Genomic DNA, 14,810 nt, shown 5'->3' on the forward strand with positions numbered 1-14,810 from the left:
CCGTTTGAAGGCTCTCACAAGCGGCACCGAACGGATCCGTCCAGCCCTAATGCATTCTGAGTGGATGCGGATCGGCTCAGAATGCATCAGTATGGCTCCGTCTGTCCTCCGCTCAGCAGGCGGACACTTGAACGCTGCTTGCAGCGTTCGGGTGTCCGCCTGGCCGTGCGGAGGCAAACGGATCCGTCCAGACTTACAATGTAAGTCAATGGGGACGGATCCGTTTGAAGTTGACACAGTAAGGCTCAATTTTCAAACGGATCCGTCCCCCATTGACTTTCAATGTAAAGTCAAAACGGATCCGTTTGCACTATCATGAACAAAAAAAAAAAATGTTTTTTTTTTTTTGTTCATGTTAATGCAAACGGATCCGTTCTGAACGGATCTAAGCGTTTGCATTATAGGTGCGGATCCGTCTGTGCAGACACCAGACGGATCCGCTCTGAACGCAAGTGTGAAAGTAGCCTTAAAGGGAATCTGTCACTAGCAATTTACCCCCAATTTTTTTTTCATGAATCCATGTTTAACAGAGTACTTGTTTTCCATCTGTCTTGTTCTTTTGATTGTGAGTCTTGTCATTTCTTCAAAAAATCGATTCTTATGATATGTAAATGAAGCTGTAAGGAGCCCAGAGGGGCGTTATTCTTTCTCCACTGTGCCCAGGAACGCCCCTCTGAAGTGCCGTGCCCGGCTAAGTTTGAAAACTAATAACGCCTCCAAGTTCATCTAAATCGCCTCCCAGAGGCACGGCTAAGTGCTCAACACCCCCCCTCCTCAGTGCCGCGCTCTGCGGCAAACACCCCGATCCTCCTCTCGCCGGCATCCCAAATCCCGCGCAGGCGCAGTGCCGTCAGTCATCTTATCATAGCGCAGGCAATCGCCGGCACTGCGCCTGCGCGGGATTTGGGATGCCAGCGAGAGGAGGATCGGATTTGGGAGGCGATTTAGATGAACTTGGAGGCGTTATTAGTTTTCAAATTTAGCCGGGCACGGCACTTCAGAGGGGCGTTCCTGGGCACCGTGGAGAAAGAATAACGCCCCTCTGGGCTCCTTACAGCGTCATTTACATATCATAAGAATCGATTTTTTGAAGAAATGACAAGACTCACAATCAAAAGAACAAGACAGATGGAAAAAAGGTACTCATGGATCCATGTTTAATAAAGTACCTTTTTTCCATCTGTGTTCTTCTTTTCCATGTCAGTCTTGTCCTTTCTTCTAAAAATCGATTCTTAGGATATGCAAATGCAGGAACGGTGCCCCTCTGAAGTGCCGTGCCCGCCTAAATATGAAAACTCTAACATCTCCATGTTTAGCTGAATCGCCTCCCAGAGGCGCGGCTAAGTCCTCAACACCCGCCCCCCTCCTCAGCGCTGCGCTCTGCAAACACCCGATCCTCCTCTCGTCGGCGTCCCAAATCCCGCGCAGGCGCAGTGCCGGCGATTGCCTGCGCCTGCGCTCTGATAATACGGGTGAGGGCAACAGCTTCAACATCGTCACTGGGCTCGGCGCATGCCCAGTGACGATGTTGAAGCTGTTGCCCTCAGCCGTATTATCAGAGCGCAGGCGCAGGCAATCGCCGGCACTGCGCCTGCGCGGGATTTGGGACGCCGACGAGAGGAAGATCGGGTATTTGCAGAGCGCGGCGCTGAGGAGGGGGGCGGGTGTCTAGGGCCTTAGCCGCGCCTCTGGGAGGCGATTCAGCTAAACATGGGGGGGGCCCTGGGGAGAAAAGCAGCCGCATAGCCGGCTGCAGGTCATGAGTGGGCGGGGCCTTATCTGCGCTACGGGCCCCCCAGTGCCGCGGGCCCCATAGCAGTGGCGTGGTCTGCCTCTATGGGCGGTACGCCACTGCTCCCTGGACCTAGTACCAGCACTGCCGTACAACATGGTGAAGTGGCGAGCACCAGAAGGGCAGTTGAAGCTGGTACGGTGGTACGTGCAATAGTTACCCCATCTCAGCCACTGCACAGACAGGCCCGTAGACCCCCTAGAGTCCCTGAGGTGCTGGCAAACTCTGATTGGCAGTCCCCAACTTCGGCCGCACTATTAGTTCCCCCTTTCAATGCCCAGTCTGGAGTTCAGGTTGAGACAGCTCAGATCGGTTCGGCCCTGGGATTTTTTGAGCTGTTCTTGACTGCGGAGCTCTTGGACATAGTTGTGGCAGAAACAAACCGGTATGCCACTCAATTTATATCTGCCAACCCGGGAAGCTTTTATGCCCAGCCTTTCCGGTGGAAACCCGTCCAAGTTTCCGAATTAAAAAAATTTCTGGGCCTTCTCCTCAACATGGGTCTAACCAAAAAGCATGAATTGTGGTCATATTGGTCCACTAACCCAATTCATCACATGCCCATGTTCTCTGCTGCCATGTCCAGGGCACGATTTGAGGCCATCCTGTGTTTCCTGCACTTTAGTGACAATAGCACCTCTCGTCCCAGAGGCCACCCAGCTTTTGACCGGCTCCACAAAATTCGGCCCCTCATAGACCACTTCAACCAGAAATTTGCAGATTTGTATACCCCTGAGCAAAACATCTGCGTAGACGAGTCCCTTATACACTTTACCGGGCGCCTTGGCTTCTAACAATACATCCCAAGCAAGCGCGCCCGGTATGGGGTCAAATTGTATAAGCTCTGTGAAAGGGCCACAGGCTATACCCACAAATTTCTGATCTATGAGGGTAAAGATCAGACCCTGGAGCCGGTCGGTTGCCCTGACTACCTGGGGAGCAGTGGGAAGACAGTCTGGGACTTGGTGTCACCCTTATTTGGCAAGGGGTACCCTCTTCAGGCATTTGTTCCTAGAACAGATTGGCTGCTGTGGCACTGCGCGAACTAGTCGCACGGCTTCCCCCAATGGCTCGTTACCGCCCGTCTTGCAAGGGGGGAGAGGGCTGCCTTGTGTAATGAAGAACTGCTCGCGGTGAAATGGAGAGACAAGCGTGACGTTTACATGCTCTCCTCCATTCACGCAGACACGACAATACAAATTGAACGAGCAACCAGTGTCATTTAAAAGCCCCTCTGTGTCCACGACTATAATTTGCTCATGAGAGGGGTGGACTTCAATGACCAGATGTTGGCTCCGTATTTAGTTTTCCGACGCACCAGACACTGGTATAAGAAGGTGTCTGTATATTTAATTCAATTGGCTGCATATAATAGTTTTGTTCTCTACAGTAAGGCTGGGAGAACAGGATCCTTCCTCAAATTTCAGGAAGAGATCGAGAACCTCCTGTATCCAGGAGGTTCTGTGGCCCCATCCACCAGTGTAGTTAGCCGTCTACATGAGCAACATTTCCCCAGTGTTGTTGCCGGTACCTTAACCCAACCGTCACCCCGAAAAAGATGTCGTGTCTGTAGCAAGAGTGGAATAAGGCGTGACACCCGCTATTTCTGTCCTGACTGCCCTGACCACCCTGCCCTATGCTTTGGAGAGTGTTTCCAGAAGTACCACACACAGGTACACTTAGCATAGGGATCACATCTCACAGGACAGGCACACAGGGCTATTAGGGCCCATTCGCACAGAGCTGCTGCAAACCTTTCCTTTCGCCTGGGACAAAGTGCATAATGTACTTCGCCACATCTTTGGGCGATTTGCGCTTTGCACATTGTCCCATGGGGAAGGAGAGGTTTGTCCTATAAAGGTAAAAAAATATAAAAAAAATATAAAATCACCAGTAAGCAAAAAAGTTAACGTTATGTTCAAAAAGTTAAAGTTTATATGTTCTGTTCAAAAGTTATTATAAAGTTAATAAATTTATTGCGTTGCGGCCTGGTTTTTTCTTTTTTGTTTACTTTTTTTTACCTTCCAGGTGGACCAACCGATCGACTAGCTGCAGCACTGATGTGCATTCTGACAGAAGCATTGCGCTGCTGTCAGATTACACAAAAGTCGGTGTATGCGGCGCTGCAAGACGAGATTTCTCCTCTGCAGTAAAAGATACGTTTGCCGAGGCATATGAGCTGAGCTGAGGAGGCGGCGGTGCTCATATGCTTTGGCAAACACTTTGTATATATAAAAATAAAATAAAAAAATCCGGCAATGATTTATTCATCCACATCGATTGATGTGAATGAAGAAATCGGGTTTGCCAGGGTATACGAGCTAAGTGGGTATAGATGTTTGGAAAGAAGACACCCCAAGGTATTCGCTGAGGGGCATATTGAGTCCATGAAAGATTAAAGGAGACTTTGTGAGAAAAAACTAAAAAAGATCAATTTCCGCTAACTTGTGCCCAAAAATTTTTTTTCTATGAACTCGGCATGCCCCTCATTGAATACCTTGGGGTGTCTTCTTTCCAAAATGGGGTCACATGTGGGGTATTTATACTGCCCTGGCTTTTTAGGGGCCCTAAAGCGTGAGAAGAAGTCTGGGATCCTAATGTCTAAAAATGCCCTCCTAAAAGGAATTTGGGCACCTTTGCGCATCTAGGCTGCAAAAAAGTGTCACACATGTGGTATCGCCGTACTCAGGAGAAGTTGGGGAATGTGTTTTGGGGTGCCATTTTACATATACCCATGCTGGGTGAGATAAATATCTTGGTCAAATGCCAACTTTGTATAAAAAAAATTGAAAAGTTGTCTTTTGCCGAGATATTTCTCTCACCCAGCATGGGTATATGTAAAAAGACACCCCAAAACACATTGCCCTACTTCTTCTGAGTAAGGCGATACCAGATGTGTGACACTTTTTTACAGCCTAGGTGGGCAAAGGGGCCCACATTCCAAAGAGCACCTTTCAGATTTCACAGGCCATTTTTTACAGATTTTGATTTCAGACTACTTTGCACGCATTTGGGCCCCTAAAATGCCAGGGCAGTATAACTACCCCTGGTTGATACCAATGTAAGGCAACTTAGTACTACTCACGACTGTGCTGGGTTCGCTGTGATTGCAGCTTATAGGTGCAGTTACCGCCTGCGTTCTTTGCGCTAAACTCCCACAGTTCCCAGGTCCGTGTGTGCTTGCAAAATACCTTTTTTTTACCTCCTGTGCACCAAAATACCTTTTAAACATACACATGAGTTTACTTTGTATGCCATATTGTCCCGATGAAGAGGCCAGGTGAGCCCATGAAACGCGTTGACCAAATAAACCAGCCTTAAATTACTTACCTTGCTAGATGTCATCCCTGGCAGCGCTGAAGTAGAGGTTCTACAACCAAGTCTCCTTCTCATTTTGCTTGACTCCTGCACTGGATTCAGAGGTGCAGGTAGAGGAACCCAGGCTTGAGCCAGGGTATCCCCATATGCTGGTTGGGAAAACTACCAGCAGAGCCCTTTTAAGCTGTTGTGACTTCCTCACAACACTCTCTGGTAAGCACATTACCATTCATTTTATTAATTTTATTTATTAAGCAACACCAAAGATGAGGCGCTGCCTCCTCTCTATCTTTTTATTTAATGGAGCAGATCTAGGTTTCCAGTACTTCCCACTGTCCCCAGCATTACCTAAGTAACCTAAATGCAAAGCTGTCGATCATAAGTTATTCCCACCAACATTAGAGATTTATTAAAAAATGATTTAAACATTTGGTAAAGCAAAGAAAAGACCAGTATCAAATTAGTTTTTTGTTTTTTCTGCAGTCATTCATTTCCCCTATATAGATTTTCTGTGAAATTGTCTAGAGGGGTGGCACAATATACACAGGATATAAGGGAACTAAAGATTGTTATAGTTCAGGGATGGCCTTCTCAAATGGATGGGGGTTCATTGTGAGAACTAAACCGTGACCTTAGAGTACCTAAATATTAAAAACATGTAATACAAAAACACTGTATACGGTAGTTTGCAAGTAAGCATCCATAAAGTCTGCAAATGATCAATATATCCAGTGCTCCACTAATACACCCATAGAAAAATGTCTACTCTCCAACATAGTTTGATTAGAAGGCTCATGTTCTTAGTGAGAAAGATTAAAGTGGCTTTGTCACTTTAGCAAGTGGCACTTATGTAAAAAAGTTAATACAAGCCACTTACTAATTTATAGTTATTACCCATATCGCTTCTTTTGCTGGCTAGATACATTTTGCCATCAAATTGTACATTGTTCGTTTCCATGGTTATGACCACCCTGCAATCCAGCAGCAGTGGTCATGTTTGCACGTTATCAGAAAAAAACGCTGGCCTTTCAGGTGACCAGGACCATTGGAGCTCACATAGGCTGGTGCTTTTTTTTTATAGTATGCAAGCACAGCCACACTGCTGGATTGCAGGGTGGTTATAACCATGGAAACGAGCAGTGTATAATGTGATGGAAAAATGAATCTAGCCAGCAAAGGAATTCATATGGACAATCACAATACCCTATTAAGTGCCTTGTGTTAACTTTCTCTACATGATAAATGCTATTTGCTGAACTGACAAAACCACTTTAACTTAAAAAAAATACCTCCGGTTATAGAAAACATTTAGTATGCCATAAAAACATATACATTTTTTATCAAAGGGCCTAAAAGTTTTGGCACCTGTCAACTTCTACCTGCTTTACTCTTAAAAGAGAAAAACAGCTGATAAACTTGTTTTATACTATCTATCTTTAGACAGTAAGAGTCAAAGCTATCATGTGATATAGCAAATAGAGATGAGCGAAGTTTTGAAAAATTCGATTTGGCAACTTCGCTGAAGGTGGCCAAGAACTTGTGTTTTCAAGTTCAGTGTGCAAGGTTCGGGTTATCTAAGAATAACTTTTATTATGGCGGAATGCAATACGGAATGCCTCTTATAGGCTTCCGTGCTGCATGCTTTCATATAATTCCATTATGGTCCGTAGTAGCGGAATCCATAACGGGATTCTTAGAGAACCCGAACCTTGTATGCCGAACTTGAAAACATACGTTCGCTCAACACTAGTCACAAATCGCTATAAATCATATACATACCCAGGCAACTCTGCCTTAGGGTTCAGCCAAACGGAGCGGCTGTGCTGTGGTAAAGAACCACTTGGCCAATTAGTCCGCAGCTACCTTTCATTTAATAATGAAGACCTCACTGTATAGTTGGTCTTCATTGTAATGGCCGCGCTGCACCATTAATGGACCTTTAAAGCGAACCTTTCAGCAGGATTTCACTTAATAAACTATTACCAGTACCTTATAGATTATCCTCATTGTGTTTCAATGCATTCTTGTGCCACTTTCCTGGGATGGATATTCATGAAAAAAAAGACTTATAAGGTCCTCGTATCCAGCTCCTAAAGTCACGCTAGAAAGTCAAGGGGGTAGCCCTTCCCTCACTCTGGGCTGTAACTCTCCTGCCCTAACCCCGCCTCTAAGTAGTGTAACTGACACCTGGCTCAGTCGCCGGGACCGCGCTTGTACAGGCGGCGCATGCGCCGTCGGACTCGAGCGCGATCCTGTAACTGAATCACGCGTGAGGAAGAGAAGACAGGCAGGCATCGGGAACGGCGCATGCACGATTCAGTTACCGGATCGCGCTCGAGTCCGATGACGCATGCGCCGCCTGTACAAGCGTGGTCTCGGCGACTGAGCCGGGTGTCAGTTACACTACTTATAGGCGGGGTTAGGGCAGGGGAGTTACAGCCCGGAGTGAGGGAAGGGCTACCCCCTTAACTTTCTAGTGTGACTTCAGGAGCTGGAGACGAGGACTTTATAAGTCGTTTTGTTCATGAATATCCATCCCAGGAAAGCGGCACAAGAATGCATTGAAACACAATGAGGTTAATCTATTAGGTACTGGTAATAGTTTATTAAGTGAAATCCTGGTGAAAGGTTCGCTTTAAACAGTGGCTGTTACTGGTATGGAGTTTGGCTGGTTAGGTGGGGGCACAAAATATAAATTATTGCTGTTCTTGCTTGCAATCTCCTGCAGGTTATTTGACATTATACACAGAATATTAATCAGCTCTGGCATTCTCCAACCCCAGCGCTCTCCTGACCTACAGGTGGGAGCCCTCCTTCTGCCATCTGCTTTTTCTCCTTTCCCACATCATCTAATGTCAATGAGAATATGTCATCAGGAACATCCAGATGATCCTCTCTCTGCATCTTGCTGACATTTGTACGAAGTAAAGCCAGCAAAAGATGAGGATGGTTATCATTAAGACCTGGCTCCCCTAAGGGCTGCAGACTGGATGGTATTGGTTGGCACTTTGGCAGTAAAGAAATAAAGGCTTCCATCTTATTTGTATTGAATTACATATCTCAGTTTTTGGATGATGTAGGAATAAGTAACTGTAGGAATATATAAATAAAACTGAGACAGCATAAGTCTCCTTGCACTCTCCCTCTCTAATATTGTTCTATTAAACATTTTCAGCAACATTGTTCCTAGTGCATAAGCACCTGCCATACTCTCCCTATGCTCTCCTAGACTGCGCAGGAATGGAGACATCACAAGAGATAGCTGTTTACGGATAGGCTGGCTGCATGGCACAATGGATAATCTCGCATTACCAGGCTTTTTACTTTCACTTTGTAATACGTGAAGCCTCCATCTTAGGAAAAACTGATATGTTACCACGAAGCACGAGAAAATTTGGATTTGTTGCAAATCCAAGTTTTCCTAAACTTCAGACTGAATTCTGCTTCAAATGCTTCGCTCAACATTAATATTAAATCTTTTAGTTGCTTTGTAATAGCAAACAGTTGGGGTCTTAGATTTTAGAATCCCACTGATATTATATCTTATATATGTCTATCAGAACAATTCTAGAGGATAAAACTAGAAGTACTAGGAAAATATTCAACCAGTCTAAGCCATAATGTATATACTTTCTCTACATTTACATTGTTTGTCTCTGATCACTTTGAGAAATTTAACCCACATAGTAATAAAATTGGCACATCGTTAAATAGCAGTACAGCAGCGGCCATGAGAAATGTGATATATGCATTGGGGTTTTTTGTGTGCATTTTTAGCATGACCAAAACACTAGTGGGGTTTCCTCAGGATGGGAAAACATTTCATAAAAACTATTTCTTTAACAAAACATGTGTAAGCAATGCAATGAATGTAGATTGCAAATCACTGCCTAAGGAAAACGCTTTATTGAGTACACATTAAAACACATGAAGGGTTAGGGAAATAGCCATTTTGTGTGGTCAAACGGTGCAAAAGCTATGTATGGCTTGATTAGTTATCTCCCTGGAAAGAATCTCAGGCGTGTGCTTTGTGACCTGGTTCATCACACTCTTTTTAGAACTCTGCCTACTAGAGGTCACATGGGAGGGTGCATATAGCTCAATGGCATGAGTACATTACAAGGACAGGACTGTGGAGGAGATTTGACCATAGAGAATGACTGTAGATTGCACAAAAATATATGTAACTTCAGAATATAAAAGCATTAAAGAAATGGACAAATCAACAGAAACATAAAAATTATATAGTAATTCATGAGGTATATTTAAATGAGGACATAGCAAGTGCAGTTTTATTTTAGAAAATAATCAGTCCGTTGTCAATTAAGTTGGCCATATACAGTACAGACCAAAAGTTTGGACACACCCTATCATTCAAAGAGTTTTCTTTATTTTCATGACCATGAAAATTGTAGATTTACACTGAAGGCATCAAAACTATCAATTAACACTTGTGGAATTATATACATAACAAAAAAGTGTGAAACAACTGAAAATATGTCATTTTCTAGGTTCTTCAAAGTACCCACCTTTTGCTTTGATTACTGCTTTGCACACTCTTGGCATTCTCTTGATGAGCTTCAAGAGGTAGTCACCTGAAATGGTTTTCACTTCACAGGTGTGTCCTGTCAGGTTTAATAAGTGGGATTTCTTGCCTTATAAATGGAGTTGGGACCATCAGTTGCGTTGTGAAGTCAGGTGGATACACAGCTGATAGTCCTACTGAATAGACTGTTAGAATTTGTATTATGGCAAGAAAAAAGCAGCTAAGTAAAAAAAAACGAGTGGCCATCATTACTTTAAGAAATGAAGGTCAGTCAGTCCGAAAAATTGGGAAAACTTTGAAAGTGTCCCCAAGTGCAATCACAAAAACCATCAAGCTCTACAAAGAAACTGTCTCACATGCGGACCGCCCCAGGAAAGGAAGACCAAGAGTCACCTCTGCTGCGGAGGATAAGTTCATCCGAGTCACCAGCCTCAGAAATCGCAGGTTAACAGCAGCTCAGATTAGAGACCAGGTCAATGCCACACAGAGTTCTAGCAGCAGACACATCTCTAGAACAACTGTTAAGAGGAGACTGTGTGAATCAGGCCTTCATGGTAGAATATCTGCTAGGAAACCACTGCTAATGTCAGGCAACAAGCAGAAGAGACTTGTTTGGGCTAAAGAACACAAGGAATGGACATTAGACCAGTGGAAATCTGTGCTTTGGTCTGATGAGTCCAAATTTGAGATCTTTGGTTCCAACCACCGTGTCTTTGTGCGATGCAGAAAAGGTGAACGGATGGACTCTACATGCCTGGTTCCCACCGTGAAGCATGGAGGAGGAGGTGTGATGGTGTGGGGGTGCTTTGCTGATGACACTGTTGGGGATTTATTCAAAATTAAAGGCATACTGAACCAGCATGGCTACCACAGCATCTTGTAGCGGCATGCTATTCCATCCGGTTTACGTTTAGTTGGACCATCATTTATTTTTCAACAGGACAATGACCCCAAACACACCTCCAGGCTGTGTAAGGGCTATTTGACCATGAAGGAGAGTGATGGGGTGCTGCGCCAGATGACCTGGCCTCCACAGTCCCCCGACCTGAACCCAATCGAGATGGTTTGGGGTGAGCTGGACCGCAGAGTGAAGGCAAAAGGGCCAACAAGTGCTAAGCATCTCTGAGAACTACTTCAAGACTGTTGGAAGACCATTTCAGGTGACTTCCTCTTGAAGCTCATCAAGAGAATGCCAAGAGTGTGCAAAACAGTAATCAAAGCAAAAGGTGGCTACTTTGAAGAACCAAGAATATAACATATTTTCAGTTGTTTCACACTTTTTTGTTATGTATATAATTCTACATGTGCTAATTCGTCGTTTTGATGCCTTCAGTGTGAATCTACAATTTTCATAGTCATGAAAATAAAGAAAACTCTTTGAATGAGAAGGTGTGTCCAAACTTTTGGTCTGTACTGTATATTAGATACACAGTATCTCAGACAAACCTAAGAACTTTAGTGGGACTGGCCAGCTATGTAATGAGTATGTGGGACCTTTCTAACTTTTCCTTAATGGCAGATTACTCAGGAGAATGGATTGGATGATGGATTTAAATTTGCTCAATCCTTTTGATCACAGGAGATAGGATACCATTGGAGGTGTCGGGGAAATAGCTGTTGGCTGAAGATGTAAATTTGATGGCCAGCTTTAATATTATTTTAATGGAGTCAACTTTAAGATTGCTTAAGAAATAAATATCTTGTTCAGGTATAAAAAAAATATGAAAACACATAATCACATAGTGTATGAACATGCACCTTGTCAAATTGATTTAACATAGAATTCACCATACCTGTTCAATGTTCTCAGAAGGTGGAACCTCGGTGTCTATGAGATTGTCTGTGGGGATGTTCTGCACTGGTTTCAGATAAGCAATTTCATTCTGCTTTGAGTCCAGAGTCACACACACATCATATGAGAATGGGAAAGGTAAACTTGTATCACTGATCTCAGAAGGACATCCCAGGGTGAACTGAGGATATATATGTCTACTATTTGTTCCAAGGGATGTTGATACATTGGTCTTCCGACATTTAAAAAAGGCTATAATCAACACTGTCACAATAAATAAACCAGAGATGAAAGCTATAGCTAGTATTAAATAAAAGGATGCATGAAATGTATCCAAATTTCTAGGTTGCTTTTTTATTTTTGGTATAACTTCTTGAAAGTTATCTGCCACAACCAAATTAATGGTGACTGTGGATGACAGAGATGGGACTCCATTATCCTTCACCAGAACCACAAGTTTTTGCCTGAAGGATTCCATATCTGGAAGATCTCTTTCAATCCTGATTTCCCCAGTATATTGGCCAATAGTAAATAAAGATGAATCAGGAACTTGTAGTAAGTAATAGGAGAGCCAGGCATTGTGTCCGGAGTCAGCGTCCACTGCAATCACTTTGGTGACCAGATAACCTTTCTCAGCAGAGTGAGGAATAAACTCAAATAATCCTGATCCCTCTATGTCTGGTGATGGGTAAAGAATTTTAGGAGCATTATCATTGTTATCAATGATACATATCCTCACTGTGACATTACTGCTTAAAGGAGGAGAACCACTGTCTTTAGCCATCACCTGGAACTGAAATTCCCGCAACTGTTCATAGTCAAAAGATCTCTGGGCATAAATAACTCCAGTCATTGAGTTTATGTTAACATATGATGACACAGGGATACTTTCAATATTACTGTTTATAATGGAGTAAATTATCTTAGCATTCTCATTGTCATCTAGGTCTAAAGCATGGACAGTGTGCAATGAAGTTCCTGCCAGAGTATGTTCTCTGATATAAGATATGTAAGTAGGTTTCTCAAAAATAGGCATATTGTCATTCACATCCGAAACAGTTATAAAGATTGTTTTCCTTGTGACCATTGGGGGAAAGCCTTCATCTTCTGCTATGATTGTGATGTTATATGCTGGGGTTGTTTCTCTGTCAAGTGGACCTGCAGTTACAAGCTTATAATAATTATTGGAAGATAGAACTAATTTAAGTGCCCATACATCATTTATTTTACAGTTCACTTCACCATACTTTCCAGAATCCAAATCCTTTATGTTAATTAAAGCCACAAGGGTCCCAGGAGCAGAATCCTCTGAAACTGGTGTAGATAATGATGCAATTGTTATCTCAGGGGCATTGTCATTAACATCCACAATGTCAATAAAAACATTACATTGACCCACCAGGCCTCCACCATCTTTAGCTTCTATTGTCATCTCATAACTTCTAGTTGTCTCATAGTCCAGTTCACCTGCTGTTGTAATGACTCCAGTTTGAGAATCCAGACTAAAGACTTGGCGAGCATTTTTGTGAATGCGACTAAATGAGTAAGTGATTTCTGCATAGGATCCTTCATCTTTGTCAGTAGCATTTAGTTGAAGAACGAAAGAACCACGTGGGATATTTTCATATAAACTGCTTCGATATGATTTTTGTAAAAAAACAGGATAATTGTCATTAGCATCAAGAACCTCAATTCTTATTACAGCAGTGCCAGATTTTGCAGGTTTTCCTCCATCAAACGCAGTTAAAATTAATTCATATTTTTGTTGCTGCTCACGATCTAGAGGCTGCTCTAAAATCAGTTCTGAATACTCAGTTCCTTCAGGGTCCGATTTTTCAGCCAGTGAGAAATATATATTTGGACTCAAACTGTAACTCTGTAAAGAATTAGTAAGTAAGTCTGGATCAAGTGCATTTCCCAGAATAAAACGTGCACCCGGGAAAGCAGACTCACTTATTCCTAGCTCAAAAATCTCCTTAGAAAAACTTGGTGCATTGTCATTTATATCCTGAATTTCAACCTTGACAGGATAAACATTCACAGGATTTTCAGCCAAGATCTCAAGTTCCATAAAGCAGATCTGCTCTGATCCACAAAGCTCTTCTCTGTCTATCCTGTCACTGACATATAAGTTGCCATTTTCTAAGCTCACATTGAAATAATTCCTGTTGTTATTAGAAACAATCCTTAATTTTCTTAACTCCAGCTGATTGCTATTTAATCCCAAATCCTTGATTGTATTCCCCACAACAGCATTAATCTTCATCTCTTCTAGAATCGAATAGTGAAGCTGACTAGAGTCCACATCAGGATACAAAGTAAATAAGAAAAATAATACTTGCCAAGCCATGTCTGTTGTGAAATAGTGATAAAGTGTCTGCTTTTCAAGAAAAGCTGAAATCTAATGCTTAAGATCCACAATGTTATCAAAAAGAATCCTTGATTCTCACTAAGATCTCTAATACTATTAGCAGTAGCAGCAGCTCCCTCAAGTGTACAATCAGAGTGTGTGCCTTGTTATACAACAGCACCACCTTGAGGCACTTTTTAGGAATTGCAATACTGTTTAGTTTACAAAATTAAATATTAAAGCAAATCACATTCACAACTGTACATATAAAATGTCAAAGTGTTATTATTTTTTTAATTTTATATAAAACCAAATACATTACAGCAACACTGAAGTGAATTTTTAAAAGCGTAATATATTTTTGCCATTTAATGCAACATCGAAAGAAAAAAATTCTGATATCCTATATAATTCTAAGTACATTTTGAGTACAGCAGTTAATTGATTTAAGTAAAAAAAATTGTCCAGAAATATTAAAATGTTAAATTACGTAACTGATTTAATTACCCTCACAACATCCACTTTATATGTGACAATTTTCTAACTACAATTTAATTTTATATAAGGACAGTAACAAAGATACACACATAGGACATCAATAGATAGCCACAGATATCTACTAACAGCGACAGTCACGGATTTCTAAAAGCACTGAATATAAAAGCATCCCATCTATGGGCTACCAGAAAATATAACTTACATGATGCCAACTAGAATCAACCTAGGAGACAACTTCTTTCAAAAGTCATGGTCATTGTGATGAATGCTAATGTCATTAGTGTACGGAGAAGCAATTAAAAGCGGTTGAGGTAATAAAGGGTGTATAAAGCTAAGATTGAATCTTGGGCATATGAATATCACTAGCGTTAGGCTACTTTAACACTTGCGTTAGGTGCGGATCCGTCTGGTATCTGCACAGACGGATCCGCACCTATAATGCAAATGATTGTATCCGTTCAGAACGGATCCGTTTGCATTATGAAGAATAAAGTCAAAACAGATCCGTCCTGAC

General features: G+C 42.5%; 1 protein-coding gene across 1 annotated transcript; it reads right to left on the reverse strand.

The window, feature by feature from the left end:
• Window positions 1-11,440: 11,440 nt before the first annotated feature.
• LOC122926026 (protocadherin gamma-B5-like) lies at window positions 11,441-13,798 on the reverse strand. Its single transcript, XM_044277417.1, has one exon. It carries the CDS (start codon window positions 13,796-13,798, stop codon window positions 11,441-11,443), a length of 2,358 nt encoding a protein of 785 aa, XP_044133352.1.
• Between the last annotated feature and the right edge of the window lie 1,012 nt (window positions 13,799-14,810).

This window comes from Bufo gargarizans, chromosome 2 (genome assembly GCF_014858855.1).
Source record: "Bufo gargarizans isolate SCDJY-AF-19 chromosome 2, ASM1485885v1, whole genome shotgun sequence".
NCBI classification, from domain to species: Eukaryota; Metazoa; Chordata; class Amphibia; order Anura; family Bufonidae; genus Bufo; species Bufo gargarizans.